The sequence below is a fragment of the Lathamus discolor genome, chromosome 5, assembly GCF_037157495.1.
Source record: "Lathamus discolor isolate bLatDis1 chromosome 5, bLatDis1.hap1, whole genome shotgun sequence".
NCBI lineage: Eukaryota > Metazoa > Chordata > Aves > Psittaciformes > Psittacidae > Lathamus > Lathamus discolor.
Window position 1 is genome coordinate 43,173,240 of NC_088888.1, and position 15,518 is coordinate 43,188,757.

The 15,518-nt window shown below is 41.1% G+C and overlaps 1 protein-coding gene across 8 annotated transcripts in view; it reads left to right on the plus strand.

Annotated features, from left to right (window-relative positions):
* MTHFD1L (methylenetetrahydrofolate dehydrogenase (NADP+ dependent) 1 like) overlaps positions 1-15,518 on the plus strand; it is a 156,937-nt gene that overhangs the window by 7,740 nt on the left and 133,679 nt on the right. For all 8 annotated transcript variants that reach the window (XR_010613082.1, XR_010613083.1, XR_010613084.1 and 5 more), the window contains exons 6-9: positions 377-477; positions 1,410-1,534; positions 10,197-10,308; positions 15,103-15,182. Coding sequence is in view for 5 of the 8 variants with exons in the window: in XM_065680562.1 (XP_065536634.1) it covers positions 377-477; positions 1,410-1,534; positions 10,197-10,308; positions 15,103-15,182 (418 nt within the window). In the remaining 3 variants the exon portion in view is untranslated. The remainder of the gene's footprint in view (positions 1-376; positions 478-1,409; positions 1,535-10,196; positions 10,309-15,102; positions 15,183-15,518) is intronic.

The window sequence follows — 15,518 nt, forward strand, 5'->3', positions numbered from 1 at the left end:
ACCCGAGTTCTCCCCAGCAAGCCAGCCTGAGCCCCAGAAGGATGGCTGTAGCAGCCCTGCTCTGGTTCCCTTGCAGCCACTGAGGTGTCTCAATGTGACATGGGTAGCTCACCATGATGAGAGTTGCCTCTGTATTGTGGGCTTGTATTACTTGTTATAACTCACAGGTCCTTTTCCTGGTCTCTCTTGAGGCTTGGTGGTTGTCTGAGTGGGATATGTGATGATACAAATCACTCACAGCGCATGGATATCAAAGGATTTACTTGTGCAGGACACATTTGCTCTTAGGATTAGCTGTTAGCCGTGTTACAAGTGTTACTGAGAATTTATATTACACAAATTCTTAAAAGAAAAAATGACATATTTTCCACTGCAGATTGTCCAGTGTAAATCTAGGACGTTTGGTACATGGCGATGCCTACAACTGTCTAGTTCCTCCTGCAGCATGTGCTGTGATGGAGCTTCTTGAAGATTTAGGTGAGACCTTCTATCATAATTAGTACATTAATTTCAGCCTAACTGATTTTCTCAGGTTTAGTCCTGACTGAGAGACAAATATAATATCACCTGGTTGTGTTTTCTGGTTTGCGTTGTTTTCTTGCCCAACATACATTTGTCTCCTGCTCATGAGGAACCTCAGTGAGATCTGAATGTAATATTTGCAGAAATGGATCTCAGTCCTACAGATTCTGGATATTAGGAAGAGATTACCTGCCATCAGCAGCTGTAATCTGTGTGAAGCCACTGGAGACATCTGATTCTACAAACACAGAAATACAAACATCACTCAGGGATTTCACTTAGCATTTTGAGTAGTGTGAACAGTTGGAGAAATCCAGGTCTGCTTGTAAATAACTGCTGAGCAGATCTTTTGGTTTTGATTGCATTTATGTAAACGCTAACATTGAAATGTCATATTTAAAAGTGGCTTTACAGTGTGTGAAGACACTTAGTTTAAGGCAGTGTTTCAGAAGTAGTCTCTCTTGTAGTGATTCATAATTGTTGAGACAAGGATTTCTGAAACAGAACTATAAGCAGGAGGTCAAATGTACTTAGTAACAAAAGTTAATGAAAGGGTTTGTGCAAATAAAATACCAGAGAACCCGAAGAGCTGTATTTGTTTACTAGATTGAGAGGGCTGCCAAGAAACAATTTAAAACCTGTGTTTTGTGTTACTGCATGGGCTCCAGAAGAGTTGCCCGTAATGCCACAGTTGCTGTGGTTGTGCAGTCACATGGCACTGTCCTGTCATGAGCCTCTTTCCTGCCTTTTCTGGATGAGTTTAGTGGGGGGGTGCCTAGTAAAGGAGGGGAGTTCACACGGATGCTCAAACTCTGCACCATGGTGGAGCCTGGTACTAGCACCTTTGCAGCCGAGGGTGTCTGAACAATTTGCCTTGTGTCACACAGGTGGAAAGACCGTGCTCCTGGTGGGAGCCAGTGGGGCAGTGGGTGCCGCCTTGCAGTGCATGCTGCAAAGGGAAGGAGCTGTGACCATGAGCTGCCAGTGGAAAGCCCCTCAGCTGCAGACCAAGGTGAGCACTATTCTGTCTGCCCAGTGCTGGGGTCATCCTGCATCCCCATCATCCAGGCATTCCTGTTTGCTGGCATGTGGCACTGCTCCCCTTTACTGCCACTCCTGAAAGGGAGATACATCACTACAGTCATGGGCTGCACTGGAGCTCTCTAGTAGCCAGTGTGTGTTAGGATCTTTGCTCTTCTTCCTGCTTGTTTAGAAATGGTGTTCAGGCAAACAGGGGACTCTAACAAATATTGCATACAGCAGCTACTTTAACTTGATTATTTTACACCAGTAGCTGTGAGAGAAAAATTCAGAGTATGGTTTAAACACACGTGTTAGGTCTTCCTTTTTCTTTGTTATGTGAGAGAGATGCTTGCTTTCTTCTTCTGTATATAGCCATCTGTATGAAATTACTTTTGTTGAATTTGTGTCTTAAAGTTTTGCAAATGCTACCTCTTTTGGGACAAAGAGGATCACAGTCTTTATCTTTGAAGAGAATTGTAAAAGGATTCAGAGAAATTCAGGACCCTTAACCTGAAGTATCTAATTTACGTGGTCTTTGTTGCTTTTTGCAGAGCTTTGAACAACTTAGAAGTTGGAATGACTTCCGTTCAGACTTCCCAGTTTGGTCCTTAGTTCCACATTTTCTAGACTAATACAACTGGGAACGTGCTGTCCTTTGAGCATATGAGGAGGGGTGCAGATATTATTTGTAGAAGTGGTACACCTACTCCGCAGTCTGCAAATTGCTGTAGGGGTGAGGTTCAAGGGACAGCTCTTGTGTTAGATTTGAAAGCACAGTCCACAAGATGGCAGCCAATGCAAAATGATGGTATCAAACCTCTGGGTTTTGAAGGCAAGGGCAGGAGAAGGAACTAAGTTTAAGCAGCTGTGATAGTTAGAAAGGTCTCTGGCAAACCTGAGTTTTCACAGCTGCAGATATTTTTGTGAGGCTGTCTCAGCTCTCTGCTTTAAGTGACTGATGGCATTTAGGAAACATATGCCTCTCTTGGAGATGCGAGCACTGTGAACATGCTACTGCTTATGTCTCATTCTTTATGTCTGATTGCTAGATTGTGCTAGAGGACTGCTTTGGGCTGGATGGTGTGGGTGACAGGGTGGTCAGAGGTGTTTCCACGGGTTCACAGCAAAAGACTTGGACCAGGCCGGAGCTGCTTGTGCAGTGCTGTCTATGCTGGAGAAAGATCCGTTTCCTTCCATCCGGATGCTTTCCCATAATCGTGCTTTGGTTTTTTAGCTTTCCCTGTAGCTTACTTCTTGCAGCAGGTCACTGATGGGAAACAGAATAGGAGGCCTAAGCAGGAGGCAGCTTGAGGCTTTGCACATCAGTCTTCCCAAGTTCATTTTAACTTTTGGCAGTAAAGAAGTTTCTGCTTTGCCTGGGGGACTAATCGGCAGAGTTTGGGGGAAACCTACCTTTCTCTTCCTTGTCTGTAAACCTGGAGCAGCATGTCACCAGTAACCTCCAGAGTGCTGCTGGACCTGACTGGATGTAACTCTGTTATCGTTAACTCTAGCTCCTAGATAAAAATCTAATATATACAGGGAAAACTATTCTGTTTCATATTCCCAGAACTTGAGAGTCAGAAATTGAGCACAGATTTCCTAGTGGACAACAAGGCACTGCTGTCTTATGGCAACCTGTATTTGAAATGTAACATTGTTAGATAATATGATTATAGCTGATGCTATGAATTTATTTTCTCTTGCTTGTTTTAAATCCTGATTAAGTAAAAACAGTCTAAAGGCTCACAGGGTTTCTTCTGTTGATTTTTTTAATCTGAATTTCAAGTTAGAAAATGTTAGTTGATGTTGAGGTTTTTCCAAGACTAAGAAAAATTAGTTCATGTTTTGTTTTTACTGCACAAAACACTAGCTTTAGACATGGCTTGTGCACTTTTTGTCCTTCTTCTGAATGTGATACCTTTACGGTAGCAGTCTGAGTGCTGTAGTGAAAGTATAACCTATGGTAGCAGAACAACTTCATTTACAAAGTGAGGGATGAACTTATGAAGAGTATGAACTTTTCACTGGGATGCATTTGTTTTGCAATATATACCTGGAAAGGAAAAGTTGATCTTAAGGATGCATGTACCTCGTGTGTATTAATCCATTGCATAACAAGTGTTTTCTTTAGACATTCTTTTGATGTAAATGATACACAAAACACTAAGGTTGTAAGGGGGTTTTGTATCATGTTTTGTATTGCTGTGGACTTGTTGCTGCTTCTTTTACTCATGTACCTTTGTAACAATATGTTGAAAATGCTTCAGGGCAGCCTTAGATGCAGTGATCACGAGATGGTCGAATTTGAGATCCCCAGGACAGTGAGAAGAGCATGTAGCAAGCTCACTGCCCTGGACTTCAAAAGAGCAGACTTTGGCCTCTTCAGGAACCTGCTTAGTAAGGTTCCATGGGATATAGCCCTGGAGGGCAGGGGGGCCCAAGACTGTTGGTTGATATTCAAGGATCACCTGCTACAAGCTCAGGAGTGCTGCATCCCAACTAGAAGGAAGTGTGGCAGGAAGGCCAGGAGACCTCCTTGGATGGATCAGGAGCTGCTGAGGAAAATTCAAAGGAAAAAAGAGGCTTATAAAAAATGGAAGCAAGGACAGGCGGCCTGGGTAGAGTACAGGGATGTTGTCCGGGAAGCTAGGGACCAGGTTAGGAAGGCTAAGGCCCAGTTAGAATTAAACCTAGCCAGGGATGTTAAGGATAACAGGAAGGGATTCTACAGGTATGTAGCAAACAAAAAACAGGCTAGGAACAACATAGCCCCCCTGAGGAAGCTCTCTGGAGAACTGGCTACACAGTATTTGGAGAAGGCTGAGGTTCTGAATGACTTCTTTGCCTCGGTCTTCACTGACAAAGGCTCTGACTGCACCACCCAGGTCTTAGAAGGTAGATGCAGGGACTGTGAGAATTAAGACCCTGGGCCCACTGTAGGAGAGGATCTGGTTCGAGACCATCTTCAAAATCTGAACGTGCACAAGTCCGTGCGACCTGATGGAATCCATCCACGGGTCCTGAAGGAGCTGGTGAATGAAGTTGCTAAGCCACTGGCCATCATATTTGAAAAATCATGGCAGTCAGGTGAAGTTCCCGACAACCGGAAAAAGGGAAATATAACCCCCATTTTCAAGAAGGGGAAAATGGAAGACCCGGGGAATTACAGACCAGTCAGTCTCACCTCTGTGCCTGGCAAAATCTTGGAGCACATTCTCCTGGACAGCATGCTGAGGCACATGAAAAACAACAAGGTGCTTGGTGACAGCCAGCATGGCTTCACTAAGGGGAAATCCTGCCTGACCAGTTTGGTGGCCTTCTATGATGGGGCTACAGAACTGATGGACAAGGGTAAAGCAGTTGATGTCATCTACCTGGACTTGTGCAAAGCATTCAACACTGTCCCACACGACATCCTTGTCTCTAAATCGGAGAGATACCAATTTGATGGATGGACCACTCGGTGGATAAAGAACTGGCTGGATGGCCGCACGCAAAGAGTTGTGGTCAATGGCTCAATGTCCAGCTGGAGACCAGTAGCGAGTGGTGTCCCTCAGGGATTGGTGTTGGGACCGGTCTTGTTTAACATCTTCGTTGCTGACATGGACAATGGGATTGAGTGCGCCCTCAGCAAGTTTGCTGATAACACCAAGCTGTGTGGTCCGGTTGATATGCTGGAGGGAAGGGATGCCATCTAGAGGGACCTTGACACGCTTGTAAGGTGGGCTGATGCCAACCTTATGAAGTTCAACCACGACAAGTGCAAGGTCCTACACCTGGGTCGGAGCAATCCCAGGCACAGCTACAGACTGGGCAGAGAAGAGATTCAGAGCGGCCCTGCAGAGAAGGACTTGGGGGTGCTGGTCGATGAGAAAATGAACATGAGCCGGCTTCAGTGTGCGCTCGCAGCCCAGAAAGCCAACTGTATCCTGGGCTGCATCAAAAGGAGCGTGACCGGCAGGTCGAAGGAGGTGATCCTGCCCCTCTACTCTGCTCTTGTGAGACCTCACCTGGAGTATTGTGTGCAGTTCTGGTGTCCTCAGCATAAAAAGGACATGGAACTGTTGGAACGAGTCCAGAGGAGGGCCACGAGGGTGATCAGGGGACTGGAGCACCTCCCGTATGAAGACAGGCTGAGGAAGTTGGGGCTGTTCAGCCTGGAGAAGAGAAGGCTGCGTGGAGACCTCATAGCAGCCTTCCAGTACCTGAAGGGGGCCTATAGGGATGCGGGGGAGGGACCCTTTGTCAGGGACTGTAGTGACAGGACAAGGGGTAATGGGTTAAAACTTAAACAGGGGAAGTTTAAATTGGATATAAGGAGGAAATTCTTTCCTGTTAGGGTGGTGAGGCACTGGAATGGGTTGCCCAGGGAAGCTGTGAGAGCTCCATCCCTGGCAGTGTTCAAGGCCAGGTTGGATGACGCCTTGTGTGGGATGGTTTAGTGTGAGGTGTCCCTGCCCATGCCAGGGGGGTTGGAACTAGATGATCTTGAGGTCCTTTCCAACCCTAACTATTATATGATTCTGTGATTCTATAAAAGGAAGGTATGTATTAGTCTACCTTAGGAAAAGTCTAGCAAGGTAGAGGTATCTCTGCTGACAAACAGCATAATACCAACTGACTTAGTGTGCTCAATTAAAACAAGTCTTTTCTGTCCTATGGCAGGAAAAGGGGATAAAATAAACTATGGTACATTTTAATTTCCTTGCTTTGACCTGAATGAATAATGGACATACTTTGCATGTTCTTTTCCCTCACTGCTTCATATTTTGTTAAGGGTAATAGAAGATTGACCTAGTGACATACTTTCAGGAACATATATCTTGTTATGTAAAAATGGGGCTACCCAAAAATTGATTCAGCATTACAGCTGAAGAATGGGAACTGATGTGCTTAATCCTTTATTATGTTAGAATTAGGCTTTCTATTTTGAAAAGAAGTTATCAAATAGATTCAAATTGAAAAAATACAGGTTACTTTCTTGCTGAAACATGGGTAATACTTAGTATCTATGAGCAAATTTAATTCTGGTTCAGTCATCTAAATTCAATCACAACTTCAAGACATCTTAATTGTAGTCTGTATATGAATCATGTCATGCCTGCTTTAAGAGAGCTGCTATTGTACAATTTTTTTGTAAAATAACTGAAAATTGGTTTATCTAGGTATAATTAGGAATGGAAAATTTGTTTGTAAAATCCTGGTTGAGAAGTAGAAGTGTGCTTCAGTTGGAGTGCATGAACGTTCCTGTTCTGTTCAGTTGGAGTGCATGAATGTTCCTGCAGTTCCTGTTCAGGGTGGATAAGAACCTCTTTTGGCAACAGTCTGCTTTTTCTTTGAGTCAACACTTAAACTTGCTGTGATTGAAGTGGAACCTTATTTGTAAACCAATATGTAAAACGATTTTTTTCGTAAAGGGAGTTATGAAAAAACTTTGAATCAGGTTCCTATTCCTCATCCCATCTCTTAATTTTTAGGTAGCCTAACTTCGTACCAAGCACTTTAAAATGTAATATTTTACATTTAAAATACTAATGTAAAATATTTTTTCTTATGTATTTAAAAATGGCTTTTGTAGCTGTCATTTTTATCTATGGGGAAATCAACATTTTATGCAGGCTTCATGATAAAATGGGTCTTAATTTATCTGGAATATACAGCTACTTGAACTATTATCATTAAATACGTGGCTGGTAAGACTGTATTGTTGTTTTAACATTTGGTGTTCCGTCTTGGGAATGGGTGGTGCATCTTAATCTGCTTGTACATAAATTTTGGTGGAAAGAGTCATATTTTGTTATGAGGTTTCAGATTATTTATTGGCATAGCTCTTCCCAACTGAACAAATATTTACTGGTGAGAAGGCAGGATACTACTGGAGTATTACCTTTCTATGTCTTCAGCCTTTTGCCTAGTACATTACGGATGATTTGGCATGATGCTTGTCATTCCTTCCTCTAGCCTGCCTCATGGAACACAGCCTGGCTGTCCAGGGAGCATTGGGCTGTTGGTTGCCCTATGATCGCATGTTCCCCATTGTGGCTATCTCCTTGACTTTCTGGCTATGGCTGCCTGTAGCATCTGCTTCCTGTCAGATGTGTCTTCTGTCCAGGGACTGCACACTGCATTTGCTAGAGAGGTTGGATGTGATGATTTCATAGGTCTTTTCCATCTCTAACACCTATGATTTGGTTTTGATGTGGGAGATAAGCCTGCACATGCCTCCCAAGGCTGGTTGCTTGCTGTCAAAAAAATAGGTTATGGCAAGAGAAGGAAAAAAAAAAGCAGGGGATGCATGGGTACAACTAATTGAAACCAAAATCCCCTGATGGAGATCACATAAATCTCTTCTGAGGACACCCAAAATTCTGTAAACAGCTATTTTGCTTTCAGTGGACTCACTCTCCCAGTCAAACAAGTTTCTGGATGTATTTAAAAAAAAAACCCAAAAAACTCATAGGGGAATAAGATTCTGTAAGTTGTGATATTTACTTTATTGACTCTCCAACAAGTTTTTCAATAGTTGCACGTAAAATACTTGCTTATAGGAAGAGAGTTACAATTGTATGTGTTTTTATTTCTCCTTTACATTTACATTTACTTTCTTTATGAAATAAGGAAATAATGGTGGGGAGGGCTCTGAGGTGAATGTGTCTTCAGCCCATAGGACAACTGCTCACTGCCCTGTAATACAACTTTTTTCATGGAGGAGGTGGGGCAGGACAACGAAATGAAAGGTTCAGCTGGTTTTCCAATACATTTATAGGTATGTGCGACATTAGCCATCCAAACTAGTGTTAACATTGGCTACAAAAATGATGGTGTTCATCTGTTAAGAACATTTTTGAACATTATGATTGGTAGTCATAGAGATGAATATTTGGTCAGGTCAGCTGTTTTCTGGCATTATAGTTACATTGGATCAGTTCTGTCATGAGTATGTTGGCTGGACATTTGTCAAAATTATTACTTGTTGCATAGAGCTCTCAACTGGTTCATAGTTTCCCCATGCTAAGCACTGTGCAAAGCTCTTAGTCCTTGTCCCAGAGGCTTTGCATGGGAAGACACACCTGCCTTTCAGTATAAGAGTTATAACTGCTAGAATATGAATAATTTTTTTTCTTACCCCCCAAAAAAAAAAAGGCTGGATTCATGTAACTGAGAATACTGATTATTTTTTTTTTTGTGTTGTGATGCCTGTTAACAGCAGAGACTGCCTCCTTTTGCAGGGGAAAGCTTGTCCTCAACATAGTGTTCTCTGTACACAGTCATTGCAGCATCTTTTTATCCAAATTTGCTTGCAGATTCCTCAGTATGATTTGACCTTGCACTGGTCAAGCATTATGACTTAGGTGGCCTTCTAGGAGTGACATGTAAGTTGATATTCACACCAGATGCAGGAGTGTAAACAGTTTGGATAAGGCTGAATGACTGTTGAGACTGTACATTTGCAGGCAATAATAGGAGTGTTGCAGGACTTCTGACTGAAGCCTGAATCAGCTCATTGCATTAGTCATTTGTCAAGTAAGTAAATCTTCTCCTGCACTTTTGGCTTTGTTTCTGCATGTGCATCTCTAAGGAGGGTTAGGCCATCCTTTTTTCCTCTGAAGAGAATATGGATTTTTTTAGCTTTTTGCCTTTTCCACCACAGTTATGCAGTTCTCCTCTCCTGGATGCTTAGCTGTGCCAAAAATCTGCTATCCTGACAGGATTTGTAGCTCTTCTGTCTTGGCAGGAGTTTTGGGCAGGGTTGTGTCAGAGCACTTTTGGCCAAAAAAGAAGCTGGAACGCTTGTCAGTCACAAATCAATCCATAGTGAGACTCACCGAGTTTGTGACACTTGGTGTTCATTTACATTTTTCAAAATATTCCCCAAATCACTGTGTCTCTGACATAATTTTTACATTCAGGCCTGAGGCAATGCTGTGCCTGTATTTTGCTTTTTTGGTGGATCTTGATACATCTGCTTCTGGTCGTGTCCCTTATCTCATGGTGATTCCTGTAACTGGTAGAGAGCCTTTTTTCAGAGGGGGGAGGAAAGGAAGGCACTTATGTCTTTGATTATAAGAATTTTTGTAGTAACCATTTTTGCTCCAGCATCTGTCAGGTTGAACTAAATCAGAGGCTCTGATTAGCAAACATGAACTGAGAAGGGGAAAAAACGCTTAAATTGGTATTCTTCAAAGGCATAGACATTTGCGGATCAGGTCATCTTGCATTCCTGTCAGCTGGCCTGGTTTTCTGCTGTCATATAATCTGACTGTACTATGTATAATTGCCTATTTACTGTCTTTCAACCCTTCTCTTTCTTAAGTCTCTCCAAGTTATCTTGTTGGACAGGACTTTGGATAATGATAGGGCTTTTTCTTCGAAAATATGTAATCTCCATTAAATAGTATTGGTGCTGACTGACTCCACTTGCCCAATTTCATGGTTTATTTACCTGACTTCATTTTAAATGTTCTTAAATTTCATGTGGGATTAGAATCAAGCCATCAGTTTGGAATTTTTTTCTTTTTGTTGTTGCTGTCTGAAAATACCTTGCTCAAAGACTATTGCTGTGTAAGTGAGTAGTACAAGATGAATATTTAAGAATGTATTTCTAACATTAATTCTTGTTTTGTTTCTGGGGGGTGTTTTGTCCCTAGCTTCATCACGCAGATGTGGTGGTAGTCTGCAGTACAAAACCTGATGATGTTCCTGTGAGCTGGATAAAGCCGGGAACCACCATAATCAGTTGTTCTCGTGATTTGCTGTCAGGTAAGAGGCGTTAAAAGACAACAGTTTTGAAAGTGATGTAGGACAAGTCTTTGAGCTAAGTGTGTGGCACACTGGTGGCAACGAAATACGGTTGAAAGCTATGTCTTTAGGAAAGAGCTTTTAAAAGTGGGTGTTTGTGTACAGGGGATGTATACACATGTCTCTGATGTGTAAATAGGAAAAAGATGTCACATGAGGGAAGAAAGGCTGGAGCAGATTCTTTATACCAGAATTCTTAAATAAATGATGATACTGTGGGTTCAGAGAATTTAGAAGGAAGACGTTTGTGTCATCGGATGAGCTATTATTTAGTGGTGTTTTGTACAGTGTGTTATCCTGTGACTTCTGTGGACTCCTCTGTAACATGGAGAAAAGAGGGTTAAAAACGTCACCTGCCAAGTGCTGTGAAGCTCTTCAGGAGAGTAGAGAAATCATGTGTAGCTGACAACAGGAAGAATGTCTCCTGTAGTAATTACTCCTACAAAAAAAGTTTGGATTCCCATCCTCCCTCTTCCCTGACTGGTGTGAAGAGAGGGTATATGTTCATTAATTTCTCAGTTTAAGAATGCTGCATAATTGTATTAGGAATAAAACTAAGAAAGCTTCCCAGAAGTTACTGTATTCTATTGCTAGAATTGCGTTTCCTGTAAAATTCCTTGAAGTCCTGTGAGGATCCCTAGGTATTTTGTACATTTTTCATATGTATATGAATTTGACTGTTCATTGTCCAGATGGGATTATTCTATGAATGTATGCGAAACTAAAGAAGTACATGGGTAGTGTGATTGGTTAATGTGTTTTTCTAAATCTATTACAAGTGTGCTTATTGACATCTATTGATATAAAACTGGGGAAATGGGAATAAGGCCAAGGAAAACTTATTGTATGGTTCTTAAACTAGGGGTATTCCCTATGGACAAATTAAGCAGTCTATGCAGAGCTAATGCAAGATCAGACTCATAATAAAGCAGCTGTTGCTGGCACGCAAAGTGTGGCCATAGATATTCCTTTCCTTGTCTTTCATGATATCCTCTTGACTTGAACACGTGCTGTGGATGTGGGAGATCTGTGTTATAATTCACTCAGTTGTCTGAAGACATTTGGGAATTCATCTTCCACCTCCCAGAACAGTGCTCTGATCCTAATGAGGATCACAGGGTTGGGTACCGAGCCTTGTTCCTTGCTGATGCTGCATGAGTTGTCCAAAAGTAATTAATTTTTTCTTTTTCCTAGCGTAGTGATTAGGAGACTCCTCACGTATTTAATGACCACTTACTTTGCATAGGGATTGGTGGATATAATTGTTAAGTATTTGTAGGGCAGGGCTTGGAGCACAGATCTCTTCAGCAGGTACCCAGTCTACTAGTATAACATACTGTTGTATGAAGGAGGAATTGGGGAGAAAGGGAAAGGGACCGAAAAGAGAGAATGGTGGTGCGGTGGTAGCACCTATAAGTAAATAAATAAATAAATGAAAAAATAGTCCCTCCTCATTTGAATCCTTCTAAGCAGAAACCTTTTAGGTGTTGGACTCAGGGTAGAGGTGCAGGTCTGTAAAGGCAGGGTGGGGGAAAGCCAATCCTAGCAGTCCGAGTGGGCACTGATAATGACAACTCTTCTGGCTCTCTGTGCTGCTGTCTAGTGCAAATCTCACTTTCATATACCTGGTTCTCTTCTCCTGTTGCAGAGAGAGTCTGGGTCTTCAGAGACCTAAAAGTTAAGCAGTATAGCTATGCCATGTCTTGAGACTTAATAATTATATATATATATGTAAATATTTAGATACATATATATATATAAATATTTAAGTATTTGTTCTATAGAACTATAGATAATTTTAGTGTTTCCCTTACCTAAAAGATTGCTGTTAGGAAAACTGCATTGAAACATTTGAGTGGTGTTCACGTACCACAGCAACTTTCATTCTTAAGGCAGGAGATGTAAGATTTGGCATAAGCATATAGATTTCTTTGCTTTTTTCAAGTTGTAACAGTGGGCCATGCCAAGTGTTTCTTTGGAAAGGCAGCGTGAGATTTTTAGCAAGATAATTTGAATAGAGCTTATCTACCAAGTGTCTGTCTACCAAGTGTCTGTCTTTATGGTTATGCTTTTGAGATTGTCAGAATCTTGGAGAAACTCCGAAAGAATAGCAGAAATGCATTTTAGCAGCTTAAAAAAATTCTGGCCTCAAGACTTACTAGAGAGGTACATGAAACATGGGTGTCTGTTTGACAGGAATAATGTACTTAGTTTAACTGGAAGATATTTATTAAAAGCCTATTGTGGAATATTCATGACCTTTGAGAAGAAACTGAGTCTTACAACTGACTCTTCACTTTCAATATGTGGTAGAATCTGGCTGAGGTGCTTGGAAATTGTTCTGGATTTTTTCTTGCTTTAGAAATATCCAGCTTATCATCTGTGGGGTTACAGGAGTTAAGTGAAACCTGAAAGCAACAATGACCATGAAATTACTCTTATTCTTGCTAGATGATGGCTAGATTTCTATCTTTCATAGTTATACATGTAGTATAACGCACTCAAATGTTTTAAAAGCCCTCAGAATTTGGAAGGACGTGGGTGAATTGGGCAGCCAGGAGAGTAAAAGCTGAAAGTGCTTGCTCCAAAGTGGCAGATATTTTTTCAAGTACTTTTTTTTAACCTGGTCAAAGATTTTTAAATTAGCACAATTTCAAAATATTCTCCAGTTTCTAGCAGTGCAAAATCTTCTTCTGCTTCACTAATGATTTTGGAATCGAATGAGTGCTGGTAGTGTTATGCAGGAAAATACTTCATATGTAAATGTATAGAAACGAAAATAAGTTTCTGAACAAATTTAAGGGTGCCAGATTATTTGGGTTTTGATGTCCAGCTCCTTTGGGGTCGCTTGAAAGCTGAAGCTCATATGATTTAAGTACATTAGTGGGAAATTCAACCATTTCCCTGTTTCTTCTCTATTCAAAACTGCTTGAGCAGACAGGTAGCACATGACAGCAACTCTGCAAGGTAGGGTATGAATAGATGGGTGGATGGGCCTCTGTTGGGGTGAGTCAGAGGAGGGAGCACCATATCTGCAGTTCAGCTGATCTTCTGGCCATAATCCAAAGCAGAGAGTGCTATTCTGTCTCCATCTGGAAAATTTATCCTAAGAGAGCTGTTGCAATCCTGTGATTGTCTTGCAAGCTCATGTGTGCATGACTTCCACCTTTAACTTCCCCTTCACCCCTGTAAAAGCCTAGTTAGTCATTTGTGGGGTGAGTGTGTAGCATATGCAGCCTGAGAGAAGTAGTTTATTGAAGGGAAATGTCTAATTCTGGTATGTATTTACACACATGCTAGCTCTGCCCTGATAAAAAAGTTGTATTAAGCCAAATAACATAAAAAGTTGATATGTTTCTGTAAAGCACAGCTGTCTGAAAGGGGATTTTAAACTTCATTCTTCCTACTTCATTTGTCTCTTTGGCAGCTCTCCCAGCTTGGTCTCAAAGCAACAACAGTCAACTTATGACTGTGATAGACTGTTCCAGTAAAACTCCTCTGTCTGAGTCTAAATCTGAGCATCTCCAGAAGGCTTTTTCTTTTTCTTTTTTTTTTCTTTTTTAATTTTTAGAAGGATTTTTGAGGCACATTCTTAATTAGACTTTAATGCTAGGACTGTCACCTCCTGCTTCATTAGCTCTGTCACTGACGTATAGATGCCACTCAGGCTCCAGCCTGAGGTTTCTGTGGCCTGCCACCACTGGGACCCTTGTTGGGAGGGATAATTGTGCAAGGAAATGTGAGCGATTTATGATGTACAGATGGGATGAGTAGAGTGAGAGCTTGACCAGGTCATGATTTGCACTTCAGTTCCCCTGTGGGGGAAAGGTTAAAGCTGTCAGCATACAGTTGTTATTTTTTATTACAGTAATGTCTACGCCCTTCAGAATGCAGCTAGGGCCTTGATATGCCCACAGAGACTAAGATGTGAATTTTGGCGAAATTATGTCTACATAAAAGTCAATAAGCAACAGCAGAACAAGCCAGAAGAATCATTACAAGAAAATGACAAAATAATGTTTAGTTAGGGTAGCTAATGTATGATTATTATGATATATTACCTCTAGAAACAATCATAACTATCTCTAAAGTTGGAGTCTGAATTGTGTAGACTTCAGAATATCTACTTTTAATGTCACATTCTTGAAGATAATTTCTGCTGCTCAAAAAATCTTGTATATTCTGTTTCCAAGTTATAAATCCCATTGGGTAATAATCCTATATACTATTTTGTGACCCTTTCATTGTTCTCTCTCTCTGTAATGGGTGTGTGGAAAAGAAGACAGGCTAAATATATATAGCTTTTTAAATCCTCACAGCTGCCTTGCACTTTTTCTTACACCTTTTGCATTTTGTTTGTTTGCTATGTTGGTTTGTGGGTTGGTTTCTTTTTGGTTGTTGTTTTGGTCCAAAAGCTATAATTTGGATCCTGGAATTGATCTCAGTGTTTTCCTATTTTCTTTTTGAAGTATTCATATGCTTTATCATATGCACATGTGTAATATGCATATTATGCATGTATGTTTGTGTAATATGCTTCAGAGCATACTCTGAATACTCCCTGATTTTTCACTATATATCCATCCTCCTGGGTGATTCCGTTTGAAATATTAAAGAAACCACCTACAATTTTGTCAATGACATTAAATTTCAAGTCAACATTCAGAAATTTTTGACTGGAAATAGCTTGCAACTACACATGCTCCCACTCACAAAAGCTTTGTGATTTATTAGTGCAATACTTCTGTTTTACAGAGAAACACAACTATGGTCAGCAAGGCAACCATGCTGCTGAAAACACTGTTGGCTCTCTCTCAATAGCAATGCGAATGCAGGTTAGTGTAACTTCAGACATTGTAAATTTGTTGCTGTTTCTGTATACTGCAGAAATTGCTTCTGCAGCTTAGATTTTAATTTTTGTTTTGCTCTTTTGAGCATCTTTCATAGCAAGTGTTACTCAGCTCGGGTGAATCATGCCAGGATATTAAATATTAGACATCATCCTTCTGGTGATTACAGTAAAGCTTGGCAGAAGCACTGTGTCAATAGACTAATGTTACTTATTCTGGTAAGACGGTGAAGATTAATTGTATCTGCGCACATTTTTGTGGTGTGATGGATAGAGGCTCCAGAAGTTTGTTGTTTCCTGTGGAAGCAGCATGAATCAGTGA